The 15,333-nt window shown below is 42.3% G+C and overlaps 1 protein-coding gene across 2 annotated transcripts in view; it reads right to left on the bottom strand.

Annotated features, from left to right (window-relative positions):
• The window catches only part of PLD5 (phospholipase D family member 5), a 497,278-nt gene extending 493,826 nt beyond the window's left edge, over positions 1–3,452 (bottom strand). Inside the window, exon 1 of one of the 2 annotated variants that reach the window (XM_067044238.1) lies at positions 2,993–3,452. In XM_067044238.1, the coding sequence (XP_066900339.1) occupies positions 2,993–3,181 (189 nt within the window). In that variant the 5' untranslated portion in view covers positions 3,182–3,452. The remainder of the gene's footprint in view (positions 1–2,992) is intronic. The other variant, XM_067006473.1, reaches the window with a different exon arrangement.
• Between the last annotated feature and the right edge of the window lie 11,881 nt (positions 3,453–15,333).

Genomic DNA, 15,333 nt, shown 5'->3' on the forward strand with positions numbered 1-15,333 from the left:
ACAGGAGGAGAAAGATTCTAAGAACCAAGACACTATTTGCAGCTAATAAGACAACATTCTACACAGGGCCCAGAAATTTTACTTTTTCCTGAAATTTACAAGTAGAGTTCAAAATCTAGAATTCATGGTATAAACATAACTTCCTTGTATTTTCTAATCATGACTTAAGAATGGGAGAATTCCCTCACATACATTTATTTCTTAATGGATATTCATCTTAAGTATCAACCAACCAACAACAGGAATCAAATTTAAAGATGGGTTGAATGTATTCCAATCCTTAATCATTCAATTTCTGTCACTTTTCTCTTGTCCAATCTGGGGATTAGTCCTGTAGCCTTTAAACTAGAAAAGGAGAGGTAAACTATTCTCATTTTTAGCAAATTGAGTGGAAATATATTCTCTAGCTGTCACAATAACACATTGTGTTATTGACATTCAGATTAAGCAATGCCTCTGAAGTCTGGACAGAGTCCACACTCCGTTATTGGGATGACTGAATATTCGTACCATTTGAAGCCATAATTTATTTATGGCCTTAATACTGGATTGGCTTTTAAAGTATGAGCAAAATAATAGTAGGCTGTTCTCATGCATATGATCTCCATTATAATTATTCATTTTTTAACATAATAAAAATGGTAGTGATCCATTTGATTAGACAGATCAAAGGGGTCAAACTACCATATATCACCTTTGAATTTCACATGATACACTCATCCTAATCTCTGCAACATCTAAATCTGAAGGTGTCACATATGTTGTCTATCATAAAGTCAACATTACATTTTCATGCTTTGTGTGGCAATAACATACTGGGTTATATTTGTTATGGGTTTTTAGATTTCAAATATCTAATTAGAAATTAACATCAAACTACTTGAAACATCATAGTGTAGACAACATAGGACAGATGAGCTTGAATGAAAATAAAATTACATTGTTATGCTAATTTAATTTTTCATAGCACTTTCATAAATATTATTTCACTAAAATGTCTGTAGATGTTTCAAAGGGGCAAGAGAATATCACCAAAAAAATTTCACTGGAAGCAAAGCCCCCTTTCTAACTGAAAGCAAGTGTACAAGAAAACATCAGAACAGAATACATGTTTCATGATATGTATTTGAGAAAGCAAACAATACTGTTACTTTGATTTAAATAACAAAAGAGGTAATTTTTCAAAAAATAAGTACAAGGTTCTATATTGGAGCATCTGAGTGACGAAGAAAGCGTAGATCCTTATGTGCAAACAACCAGATCTCACTTTCCTTGGTCTCTAACCCTCAGCAGGCACTGAGCATCCTATACTCATCCACAAAGGTGAGGCTGCCGTGGCCCACCCTGTATGCTTTAATACTTTCAGTGAAAATCTAAAATTGAGAAACCATTTAAGTATAATGTGTGCAATGTCTGTGACTCAAGGAGACATAGTCGTAAAAGGTGGCAGTATTGATTTTCAGTAAGAAAATAAAGGAACTAGACCAGCTAAAAGCACAAGCTGCAAATGAACACATATTCAGAGTGACACTGAAATGAAGACATACTCTATCACTATTCTAAGGGTAGACCATTCTCCCTAGCACTAATAAAACGACATCAGGAGCCAAATTACAGGAAGATGCTATTTGCCCCATCTTTAAACTAATAACCACAGGTTCCTTCGCTAATTCTGGAGCTTGCATTTTTAAACAGATACTGCTGCCTTTCAAACAACTTGCATCCTAGAAATCTCCTTCAGTTACTTCCATGGTCTTAAGGATCTGAGGCATCCATTTGATATTAGGAAATTGTCTCTACACACAAGACAGCATGCACCCCAATTCAAATCTTTAAACCTGCGCTTTCGGACTTGATCAGGCCCTAAGAGAAAAGGCAAAGACCTTCCTTTCAGACTGGGTAAGAGAAATAACTCCTTCGCCCTCTTCCTCCTGGGAAGCTAGTTGCTGCTGAAATGCCCAAGAGAAGAGAAGCGCTCGGAGTGGGGGGGGCAGGGGACACGGGGGAGGGGTAGGTCCTTGCGGCGGTAGATGTGTGAGTTCCAGAAGTTCTTTCTATCATAATTGGTGATGTGACCCAAATACAAGGAAACTTCCACATTCCATTAACAGACTCAATTTGGATTATGCAGTTCCAAGGAAAGAAAAGGCATTTTCTCTGTAGCCAGCTGTGCTGCCCTCGAGATAACTCTCTTAGTTTTATGTTAACATTTGGTTAAGGAGATGCTGATGGGTCAGATTTGACACCTTGAATCCACTAAACGCCGTTTTACAGGGACTTTTTCTCTCCTGAATGGCGAGCCCTAGGGGCTCGGCCCAGCGCCAATAACGTTTCCGGCGAAACACGCACTCTTTGGGAGAGGGGGTCTCCGCTCGCCAGCCCCCACCCTCCAGCGTCGGGTCCCGGGAGCAGGGAGACCTGCTCTTCCTTTCTCTGTTTCTCCTTGCAATATGCAAACCCCTCCCTAGCTGGGCGCAAGTAGAGAGGACCGCCACCTGCTCATCCCAGAGGATACGCTGCAGAAAACTCGAATGGATTGTGCGCGGACACAGGCTGGACGCCAGCGGCGACAACTTTACGGATTTGTTAATGTTAGTTCTGGACCGGGTAAAATAGCCCCAAAGACGCGAGCAAACGCCCCTCTAAAGCCCACTACCGTGCAACGCCGGCCCCTTGGAGCCGCGCTGGGTCAGTTCCCCTTCTTGCTCACCCCACAAACGCACTGCGAATGACCCCCCCGCAGTGGAAGCCCGGGGAGGTAGAGGTGTGCGGGGCCAGGCAGTGCGGAAGGGAACAACCCCGCCCCTCCCCTCCCCTCCCCTCCCCACAGCCCGCTCCCTCCCGGCAAGAAAGTGCTGGAGAGGCCCCGGGCGGGCGCAGGACCCGGACGCCCCGGCCCCAAGACGGGCCGCCGGCGGGGTCCCCGCGCCCGGCCCCGGGGCGCGCGTGTGGCAGGTGCAGGGCCGCGGTCGGGGGAGCGAGCCGCGCTTACGTGCTCCAGCTTGTCTTTCCTCCGGAGCCAGACGCTGGCGCTGTAGTCCTGCTGCTTGACGCTGCTGTAGAAGTTCGCGCCCACTCGGGTCAGGCTCGGCGAGGGCTCCTTGGGGCGGCTTTTCAGCCTCATCTGCTCAAAGCCCTCGTGGGGGGAGGCCGAGAGCCACTCGTGCTGCCGGATCTCCATCCTGACATGACCAGGCGGCGGCCGGCGCGCAGCGAGCTCGGGATGGGCGTGCGAGAAGCCGGCCGGGGCTGAGGGAGGAGCGAGCGGGCGCGGGCAGGGCGCGGGGAGCCGAGCGCGGGCAGGGCGGGGTGAAGCGGGCGGGGAGGGAGGTGGAGAAGGAAAGGAGGGGAGGAGGGAGAGGAGGGGAGGAGGGAGGCCGCGAGCTAGGCGTAGGCGCGAGGTGCGGGCGGCTGCGGTCCCGGACGGGCGCTCAGCACGCCGGGCCCCGGCTGAGTGCGCCGGGAGGGGACGGGGGAGGGGCAGGGGCGTGGGGAGGGGGAGGGGCGTCGGGAGGAGGGGGGAGGGGCTGTGCGCGCCTGCAGGTTGGCGCAGTGAGGAGGCAGAGGGCTGCGAGTCCGCCCGCCGCCCCTCCCCGCGCGCCTAGGCCAGCGGCGGCCGGGCGGCGGACCTGCCTTCCACAGCCTTCCCTCAGCCGGGCTCCGAGTCTTCCCCTTGCATTTTTACTTGAAAGCGAAGAGCAGCTGGAGAAGTCGGCGCTGTCTCCGCGCCCCCTCACTCCTTGATATCACCCCGCCTTTCCCCCACTCGCCGCCCCCGACCTCTGCCTCCCCTCTTTCTCAAAGTTCAATAACTTCCAGCCCCAGGAGCCCATTTGTCCCACCCTGGGGGACTCCGAACAGAGGGTGTCCAGCAACCCCAGAAAATGGCCCCAAGGACGAGTGTCTTCTTGAGCCTGGTACGCTTTCCTTTGGAGGGTGTAATGATGCAGACCCTCCCGGTGCGGTAGCCCAGCGGCGGAGCGTAGCTCCCAGCAGCCTCGCCCCTCGGATCCTGGGAGGGAGATTCCGGACCCCTGCAAATACTCCGCCTCCACTACGTTCTGAAGGCTCTGGGGCCCGAGAGACGTGCGGTTCTCTTCTTGGTTCCGGGCTCCCAGGGCCAGGTTTTACATCCCCAAAGCTTTTTACCCGGGCTTTCCCTCCCAGGCCCAGACAGGCTGCCTCGACGATTTTTTAGAAATAAGGCGGCATATTAATAATTAAATCTTAAATATCTTTATCTTTTTCTATTTTTGAAATCACCGTTTTTCAAAACATAATTTGGTTTTCCAAAAAGCTGAATAACAACTAGTGTTAAGGATTTCTCAGATCCATTTAAAAGCTTGTTAAATGTTTGAAAGCTAGAGAAGTGTAATGGAGTGTTTAAAGGGAGCCACAGATGGTAAACTGAACTCTCTAGCCCTTGGCAGAACTGTTCCCCAGAACTGTCCACCTTGCATTATAGTTTCAAAGAAAGACATTCTGGGTTGGAATTTGATGAAGTTCTGTGAGGGCAAGGATTGTGTATCATACCCTTTTAGAGTCTCCATATGAGAGGACGGTATTGTAATAGTAGTTGAAATAGAATCCTATGAGCAGTCAATTGGAGGATGAAGCAACTACATATAAACAACACACACAATTCTTGGTTATTCTAAATCAGTTTTCTTAGGAGCTGAATTGCATTGTGTAATGGGTACCCCATTCTGTGGGTTATCTCTAAATCTCACAGTTATTTTGCAAGACACAGGTTATTCACCCCATTTTCCTGGTGAGGGAAGGAACTGAGACTGAGGCATGAATCACACTTCAAAGCAAGGTTCTGAACCATGATTAGAAGGCTGCTAACGCTATGCATTCCACTGTCTTGTCTCTCATAGTTTGCTATTACAATTTAGCTTTCACTGCTTTTGCTTTTTAAAGTATAAACATACAATTTAAATGATTATAAGTATGTATAATATATATACATATATATATCTTTTGTAATATTGGTGTTAGAAAAACCAGACTGCCCTTCTGCAAAGGCTACCTCTGCTTTTTGCTCTATAAGATAACACTGTAGGTCATGTGATATAGCCAAACCTTGGCAAGTGACAGATTTTCAATTCAGAGTACTAATGAAATGTTCCGCTGTAGTAGAATTTAAACAAATGTTTCCATATCAAGTCAGGTTTTCATACTGAATAGATTTTTTTCTTTACTATCCCTTTTTAGGAGAAAACACTGTAGATACTACTATCATTATTTTTTAAAGGAATAGACTGGTAGTGTATGTGTTACAGGCAAACTACTGAATTGAGCATTATAATCAATTCATAGATAATGTTTTTATGATCAAAAATATCAGGCAAAGCATAGATTTTGTACTGTTTCATATTTAATCTATTTAGTATACAGTGCCAGACATCAAAATGGATTCAACAATTTTAAATAAACCTGGGTGCAATCATATTCATAGTTTTTTTCTCTCTCTTGGATCTCTGTCCAAATTCACTGATTATGACATTCATATGGAATTTTCTGGTGGACTTTCCAAAGAGAATTTTACATGAAACTGAACTCAATTCAAACTGTTGTAGAGAAGATAATATTTCTGAAGGTGGCCAATTACAATATGATAATCTTACACTAAAAAATATTATTGAAATGTATAAATATTATTGAATTTATAATTAACTCCCATAGCACTTTTTCCTATACATTTTCATAGCTCTTATATGTTATTAAGGCAGCATAGTTGTTATGATTATCTATCCTATTAGTACATTGGCTTCTTTGGGAACTGGGACCACACCTGACCCTTTACAGTACTAAATGGTTTTTGTTTGATTTCAGTAGGCTTCAAGTTTATCTAATAAATGGAGATTAATCATTACTACCTCAAGTGATTGCTACAGGGATAAAATTCTATAATTCATAAGAAAACACTGTATAAAGTATAGAGTGCTATGTTATTGTTATTAGAACATTAAGGCACAGGAATGTTCTTTATGTTATTCTAATGATGTTTTTCATTGGCAGTTTATCAATTAACCTTGATTGCTTCTAATTAATCATAGAAACTGCACTCAGCAACAAATTTGTGTCTCATTAATGTTAATATTTATTCTATAAATACTTTACTTGGTATTGATAAAGTCACTACTGGTATTTTACATACTACTTTCAAACTGTATAGAATTTTCAAGTAAAACATATGTGAGCCATCAACATCTATTGATTTCAAACTTAGACTTAGATACCATTGGCCAGAAATTGTTAACATTGTCTGAATTAAGGTTAGAGTAGGCTGAAAGTATCAAGAAGTAACAGTATTTTATTAAGCCTTTCATAACAATAATAATACATTACATTTCCATAATATTTACATTTGTAGCATGTTTTCATACCCTTTATCATGTTTACTTCATGGAAAAATTATCTGAAAATAGTCTTGGTAATTGCTAACATCTCCATTTTTTGAAAGGAGGAAACTGAAGCTCATGGAGATTAAATGACCTGCTCAAAGCCATGTATCTAATAAATCAGAATCTGGTCTACAAGCTGTGTTCATTGACTCTAAATAAAGGAATTTTTTTTAACCACATAAGATCAAAATATCTCAAATGCATACTCCTTAGTACTTAACGTTTTATTTTTTATGTGTTTATTTTTACTAAGTATTACCAGGTTTTATTAAAGGTTTATTACTGATGAAAAAAATCATTTCAATAATTAGACCTTCCTTGGTAGCATGCATTATGTCCTCACTAATTACCCTCACACTATGAAAGATCATATTAAAACATTGACCCGCTTCCCTGGTGGCGCAGTGTTTGAGACTGCCTGCCAATGCAGGTGACACAGGTTTGAGCCCTGGTCTGGGAAGATCCCACATGCCGTGGAGCAACTAGGCCCGTGAGCCACAACTACTGAGCCTGTGCATCTGGAGCTTGTACTCCGCAACAAGAGAGGCCGCAACAGTGAGAGGCCCATGCACCGCGATGAAGAGTAGCCCCCGCTCGCCACAACTAGAGAAAGCCCTCGCACAGAAACGAAGACCCAACACAGCCAAAAATTAATTAATTTTAAAAATTAAAAAAAAACAAAAAAATTGACCCAAGAGATATATACTCTATTCTTTGTTGTCAAGTTGATCCAGCAGCTTAAGATTGCGTCACTTTTTTTAAAAAGACTTTATTTTTTAGAGCAGTTTTAGGTTCTTAGCAAAACTTAGGGGAAAATACAGAAATTTCCCATATCTACTTGCTCTACACATGTACAGCCTCCCTCATTATCAACATCACTCACCAGAATAGTACATTTGTTACAGCTGATACATCGTAATCACCCAAAGTCCATAGTTTATCTTAGGGTTTGCTCTTGGTATTGTACATTCCATGAGTTTGGACAAATGTATAAAGACATTATCCATCGTTATATTGTCACAGAATATTTTCAGGGCCCTAAGAATCCTCGGTGCTCCACCTATTCTCCTCCCCCCCAGCCCACCCCCATGTAATTAGCCATGTAGTTGTTATTGATTAGTTATAAAATGACAATAAGGATTTTTTAAATGTTAAGTTAAATTATTAACAAAGTGTATTTATCTGCATACAAACTTATTTTAGACTAACAGTTCTCTTTTTTTTTTCAGTGCCTACTTTCGTGGTCACTATCATCAAAGGTATTATATCATTTGTTTCTCACAAAAACCCTGCAAAGTAAACATAACCATTCCCATGTTTCACATGAGGAAACAAAGACTCAGGAAGATTAACTTGCCCAAGAGACACAGCTAACAAGAGACAACACTATGGCTGAAACTCAAGGGTGGGTCAACTCTCAATACCATCTCACAGCACAAACCTGTCTGGTCTTGCTTGGGCTCCTGGCATCTCTGCTTGGATGACAGCCCCATAGTGAGCTGGAAAGAAGCTGGTGAGTAGTGGGAGAAGTTGACTAGCCTCCAGGATGAGACCCTAGTAGAATGAGTTTATACTGTTAGAGGCTCACATCTTATTCACACAAGGAGAACCAAATCAGATACCTCTGTGATATTTCTGAGGGTTAAAAACATTGGTTCTAGAGAGAGCTGGGAAGATGGCAGAAGAGTAAGACGTGGAGATCACCTTACTCCCCACAGATACGTCAGAAATACATCTACACGTGGAACTGCTCCTATAGAACACCCACTGAATGCTGGCAGAAGACCTCAGACCTCCCAAAAGTCAAGAAACTCCCCACGTACCTGGGTTAGGCAAAAGAAAAAAGAATAAACAGAGACAAAAGAATAGGGACGGGACCTGCCCAGTGGGAGGGAACTGTAAAGGAGGAAAGGTTCCCACACACTAGAAGTCCCTTCACGGGCGGCGACTGTGGGTGGCAGAGGGGGGAAGCTTCAGAGCCGCAAAGAAGAGCACAGCCACAGGGGTGCAGAGGGCAAAGCGGAGAGATTACCACACAGAGGATCCGTGCCGACCTGCACTCACCAGACTGAGAGGCGTGTCTGCTCACCGGCCAGGGCAGATGGGGTCTGGGAGCTGAGACTCGGGCTTCGGTCGGATCGCAGGGAGAGGAGTGGGGTTGGCGGCGTAAACACAGCCTGATAGGGTTAGTGCGCCATGTCTAGCCGGGAGTGAGTCCGGGAGAAGTCTGGAGCTGCTGAAGAGGCAAGAGACTTTTTCTTCCCAATTTGTTTCCTGGTGCACGAGGAGAGGGGATTAAGCGCGCCGCTTAAAGGAGCTCCAGGAACGGGCGCGAGCCGCGGCTATCAGCGCAGACCCCAGAGATGGGCATGAGACACTACTAGGGTGCTGCTGCCACAACCAAGAAGCCTGTGTGCGAGCACAGGTCACTATCCACACCACCCCTCCCGGGGGCCTGTGCAGCCCACCACTGCCAGGGTCCTGGGATCCAGGGACAACTTTCCCGGGAGAACGCACGGCGCGCCTCAGGCTGGTGCAACGTCACGCTGGCCTCTGCTGCCGCAGGCTGGCCCCACATCCGTACCCCTCCCTCCCCCCGGCCTGAGTGAGCCAGAGCCCCTGAATCAGCTGCTCCTTTAACCCCGTCCTGTCTGAGGGAAGAACAGACACCCTTCGGCCACCTATACGCAGAGGCGGGGCCAAATCCGAAGCTAAACCCCTGGGGCTGTGCGAACAGAGAAGAGAAACGGAAATCTCTCCCAGCAGCCTCAGGAGCAGTGGATTAAATCTCCACAATCAACTCGATGTACCCTGCATCTGTGGAAAACCTGAATAGACAAGGAATCATCCCAAATTGAGGAGGTGGACTTTGAGAGCAAGATATATTATTTTTTCCCCTTTTCCTCTTTTTTTCCCCCTTTTCCTCTTTTTGTGAGTGTGTATGTGTATGCGTCTGTGTGAGATTTCATCTGTATATCTTTGCTTTCACCATTTGTCTTAGGTTCTGTCCGTCCGTTTACTTCCTTTTTTACTTAAAAATTTTTTTCTTAATAATTATTTTTTATTTTAATAACTTTATTTTATCTTACTTTATTATTTTGTTTTATCCTCTTTCTTTCTTTCCTTCTTTCTACTTTTCCTCCCTTTTATTCTGAGCCACGTGGATGAAAGGCTCTTGGTGCTGGAGCCACTAGTCAGTGCTGTGCCTCTGAGGTGGGAGAGCCAACTTCAGAACACTGGTCCACAAAAGACCTCCCAGCTCCACGTAATATCAAACAGCAAAAATCTCCCAGAGATCTCCATCTCAACACCAAGACCCAGCTTCACTCAACGACCAGCAAGCTACAGTGCTGGACACCCTATGCCCAACAACTAGCAAGACAGGAACACAACCGCACCCATTAGCAGAGAGGCTGCCTAAAATCACAATAAGGCCACAGACACCCCAAAACACACCACCAGACATGGACCTGCCTACCAGAAAGACAAGATCCAGCCTCATCCACCAGAACACAGCCACTAGTCCCCTCCACCAGGAAGCCTACACAACCCACTAAACCAACTTTAGCCACTGGGGACAGACACCAAAAACAACAGGAACTACGAATCTGCAGCCTGCAAAAAGGAGACCCCAAACACAGTAAGATAAGCAAAATGAGAAGACAGAAAAACACACAGCAGATGAAGGAGCAAGATAAAAACCCACCTGACCTAACAAATGAAGAGGAAAGAGGCAGTCTACCTGAAAAAGAATTCAGAATAATGATAGTAAAGATGATCCAAAATCTTTTAAATAGCATAGAGAAAATGCAAGAAATATTTAACAAGGACCTAGAAGAACTAAAGAGGAAACAAGCAATGATGAACAACACAATAAATGAAATTAAAAATACTCTAGATGGGATCAATAGCAGAATAACTGAGGCAGAAGGACAGATAAGTGACCTGGAAGATAAAATAGTGGAAATAACTACTGCAGAGCAGAATAAAGAAAAAACAATGAAATGAACTGAGGACAGCCTCAGAGACCTCTGGGACAACATTAAACGCACCAACATTCAAATTACAGGGGTCCCAGAAGAAGAAGAGAAAAAGGAAGGGACTGAGAAAATATTTGAAGAGATTATAGTTGAAAACTTCCCTAATATGGGAAAGGAAATAGTCAATCAAGTCCAGGAAGCACAGAGAGTCCCATACAGGATAAATCCAAGGAGAAACACGACAAGACACATATTAATCAAACTGTCAAAAATTAAATACAAAGAAAACATATTAAAGCAACAAGGGAAAAACAACAAATAACACACAAGGGAATCCCCATAAAGTTAACAGCTGATCTTTCAGAAGAAACACTGTAAGCCAAAAGGGAGTGGCAGGACATATTTAAAGTGACAAAGGAGAAAAACCTACAACCAAGATTACTCTATGCAGCAAGGATCTCATTCAGATTTGATGGAGAAATAAAATCCTTTACAGACAAGCAAAAGCTGAGAGAGTTCAGCACCACCAAACCAGATTTACAACAAATGCTAAAGGAACTTCTCTAGGCAAGAAACACAAGAAAAGGAAAAGACCTACAAGAACAAACCTGAAACAATTAAGTAAATGGTAATAGGAACATACATATCGATAATTACCTTAAATGTAAATGGATTAAATGCTCCCACCAAAAGACACAGACTGGCTGAATGGAAACAAAAACAAGACACAGGGCTTCCCTGGTGGCGCAGTGGTTGAGAGTCCGCCTGCTGATGCAGTGGACACAGGTTTGTGCCCCGAGCCAGGAAGATCCCACATGCCGCGGAGCGGCTAGTCCCGTGAGACATGGCTGCTTAGCCTGCACGTCCGGAGCCTGTGCTCTGCAACAGGAGAGACCACAACAGTGAGAGGCCTGCATACAGCAAAAAAAACCCAAAAAACAAAAAACAAGACCCATATATATGCTGTCTACAAGAGACCCACTTCAGACCTAGAGACACATACAGACTGAAAGTGAGGGGATGGAAAAAGATACTCCATGCAAAAGGAAATCAAAAGAAAACTGGAGTAACAATTCTCATATCAGACAAAATAAACTTTAAAATAAAGACTATTACAAGAGAAATAGAAGGACACTACATAATGATCAATGGGCAGATCCAAGAAGAAGGTATAACAATTGTAAATATTTATGCACTCAACATAGTAGCACCTCAATACATAAGGCAAATACTAACAGCTATAAAAGGGGAAATTGACAGTAACACATTCATACTAGGGGACTTTAACACCCCACTGTCACCAATGGACAGATCATCCAAAATGAACATAAATCAGGAAACACAAGCTTTAAATGATACATTAAACAAGATGGAGTTGATTGATATTTATAGGACATTCCATCCAAAAACAACAGAATACATATTCTTCTCAAGTGCTCATGGAACATTTTCCAGGATAGATCATATCTTCGGTCACAAATCAAGCCTTGGTAAATTTAAGAAAATTAAAATCATATCAAGTATCTTTTCCGACCACACCGCTATGAGACTAGCTATCAATTACAGGAAAATATCTGTAAGAAATACAAACACATGGAGGATAAACAACAGACTACTTAATAACCAAGAGATCACTGAAAAAATCAAAGAGGAAAACAAAAAACTACCAAGAAACAAATGACAATGAAAACATGACAACCCAAAACCTATGGGATGCAGCAAAAGCAGTTCTAAGAGGAGAGTTTATAGCAATACACTCTTACATTAAGAAACACCTCAAATAAACAATCTAACCTTACACCAAAAGGAATTAGAGAAAGAACAACAACAACAACAAAAAGAAACCCAGGCTTAGCAGAAGGAAAGAAATCATAAAGATCAGATCAGAAATAGATGAAAAATAAATGAAGGAAACAATAGCAAACATCAATAAGACTAAAAGCTGGTTCTTTGAGAAGATAAACAAAACTGATAAACCATTAGCCAGACTCATCAGGAAAAAAAGGGAGAAGACTCAAATCAATAGAATTAGAAATGAAAAAGGAGATGTAACAACTGACACTGCAGAAATACAAAAGATCATGAGAGATTACTACAGGCAACTCTATGCCAATAAAATGGAAAACCTGGAAGAAATGGACAAATTCTTAGAAATGCACAACTTGTGAAGACTGATTCAGGAAGAAATAGAAGATATGAACAGACCAATCACAATCATGGAAATTGAAACTGTGATTAAACTTCCAACAAACAAAATCCCAGGACCAGATGGCTTCACAAGAGAATTCTATCAAACATTTAGAGAAGAGCTAACACCTATCCTTCTCAAACTCTTCCAAAAGATAGCAGAGGGAGGAACACTCCCAAACTCATTCTACAAGACCACCATTACCCTGATACCAAAACCAGACATAGATGTCACAAAGAAAGAAAACTACAGGCCAATATCAATGATGAACATAGATGCAAAAATCCTCAACAAAATACTAGCCAACAGAATCCAACAGCACATTAAAAGGATCATACACCATGATCAAGAGGGTTTATTGCAGGAATGCAAGTATTCTTCAATATATGCAAATCAATCAACGTGATACACCATATCAACAAACTGAAGGAGAAAAACCATATGATCATCTCAATAGATGCACAGAAAGCTTTCGACAAAATTCAACACCCATTTATGATAAAAACCCTGCAGACAGTAGGCATAGAGGGAATTTTCCTCAACATAATAATGGCCATATATGACAAACCCACAGCCAGCATTGTTCTCAATGGTAAAAAACTGAAACCATTTCCACTAAGATCAGGGACAAGACAAGGTTGCCCACTCTCCACTCTTATTCAACAGAGTTTGGAAGTTCTAGCCACAGCAATCAGAGAAGAAAAAGAAATATAAGGAATCCAAATTGGAAAAGAAGAAGTAAAACTGTCACTGTTTGCAGATGACATGATACTATACATAGAGAATACTAAGGATGCTACCAGAAAACTACTAGAACTAATCAATGAATTTGGTAAAGTAGCAGGATACAAAATTAATGCACAGAAATCTCTGGCAGTCCTATACACTAATGGTGAAAAATCTGAGAGTGAAATTGAGAAAACACTCCCATTTACCATTGTAACAAAATGAATAAAATATCTAGGAATAAATCTACCTAAGGAGACAAAAGACCTGTATGCATAAAATTATAAGACACTGATGGTACAAACAGATGGAGAGATATACCATGTTCTTGGATTGGAAGAATAAGCATTGTGAAAATGACTGTACTACCCAAAGCAATCTACAGATTCAATGCAATCCTGATCAAACTACCACTGGCAATTTTCACAGAACTAGAACAAAACATTTCACAATTTGTATGGGATCACAAAAGACCCTGAGTAGTCAAAGCAATCTTGAGAATGAAAAAATGGAGCTGGAGGAATCAGGCTCCCTGACTTCAGACTATACTACAAAGCTAAAGTAATCAAGAGAGTATGGTACTGGCACAAAAACAGAAATATAGATCAATGGAACAGGATAGAAAGCCCAGAGATAAACCCACACACATATGGTCATCTTATCTTTGATAAAGGAGGCAAGAATATACAGTGGAGAAAAGACAGCCTCTTCAATAAGTGGTGCTGGGAAAATTGGACAGGTACATGTAAAAGTATGAGATTAGAATGCTCCCTAACACCATACACAAAAATAAGCTCAACATGGATTAAAGACCTAAATGTAAGGTCAGAAACTATCAAACTCTTAGAGGAAAACATAGGCAGCACACTCTGACATAAATCACAGCAAGATCCTTTTTGACCCACCTCCTAGAAAAATGGAAATAAAACCAAAAATAAACAAATGGGACCTAATGAAACTTAAAAGCTTTTGCACAGCAAAGCAAACCATAAATAAGACCAAAAGAGAACCCTCAGAATGGGAGAAAATAGTTGAAAATGAAGCAACTGACAAAGGATTAATCACCAAAATTTACAAGCAGCTCATGCAGCTCAATATCATAGAAAAAACAATCCAATCCAAAAATGGGCAGAAGACCTAAATAGACATTTCTCCAAAGAAGATATACAGATTGCCAACAAACACATGAAAGAATGCTCAACATCATTAATCATTGGAGAAATGCAAATCAAAACTACAATGAGATATCATCTCACAGCGGTCAGAATGGCCATCATCAAAAACTCTAGAAACAGTAAATGCTGGAGAGGGTGTGGAGAAAAGGGAACATTCTTGCACTGCTGGTGGGAATATAAATTTATATAGCCACTATGGAAAACAGTATGGAGGTTCCTTAAAAAACTACAAATAGAACTACTATACGACCCAGCAGTCCCACTACTGGGCATATACCCTGAGAAAACCATAATTCAAAAAGAGTCATGTACCAAAATGTTCATTGCCGCTCCATTTACAATAGCCAGGACATGGAAGCAACCTAAGTGTCCATTGACAGATGACTGGATAAAGAAGATGTGGCACATATTACAATGGATTATTACTCAGCCATAAAAAGAAACGAAATTCAGTTATTTGTAGTGAGGTGGATGGACCTAGAGTCTGTCATACAGAGTGAAGTAAGTGAGAAAGAGAAGAACAAATACCGTATGCTAACACATATATATGGAATCTAAGAAGAAAAAAAGAAAAGTTCATGAAGAACCTAGGGGTTAGACGGGAATGGAGAAACAGACCTACTAGAGAATGGACTGAGGATGTGGGGAAGGGGAAGGGTAGGCTGTGACAAAGTGAGAGAGTGGCATGGACATATATACACTACCAAATGTAAAATAGATAGCTAGTGGGAAGCAGCCGCATAGCAAGGGAGATCAGCTCGGTGCTTTCTGACCACCTATAGCGGTGGGATAGGGAGGGTGGGAGGGAGGGAGATGCAAGAGGGAAGAGATATGGGAACATGTGTGTATGTATA

Source organism: Kogia breviceps, chromosome 1 (assembly GCF_026419965.1).
Source record: "Kogia breviceps isolate mKogBre1 chromosome 1, mKogBre1 haplotype 1, whole genome shotgun sequence".
Lineage (NCBI taxonomy): Eukaryota > Metazoa > Chordata > Mammalia > Artiodactyla > Physeteridae > Kogia > Kogia breviceps.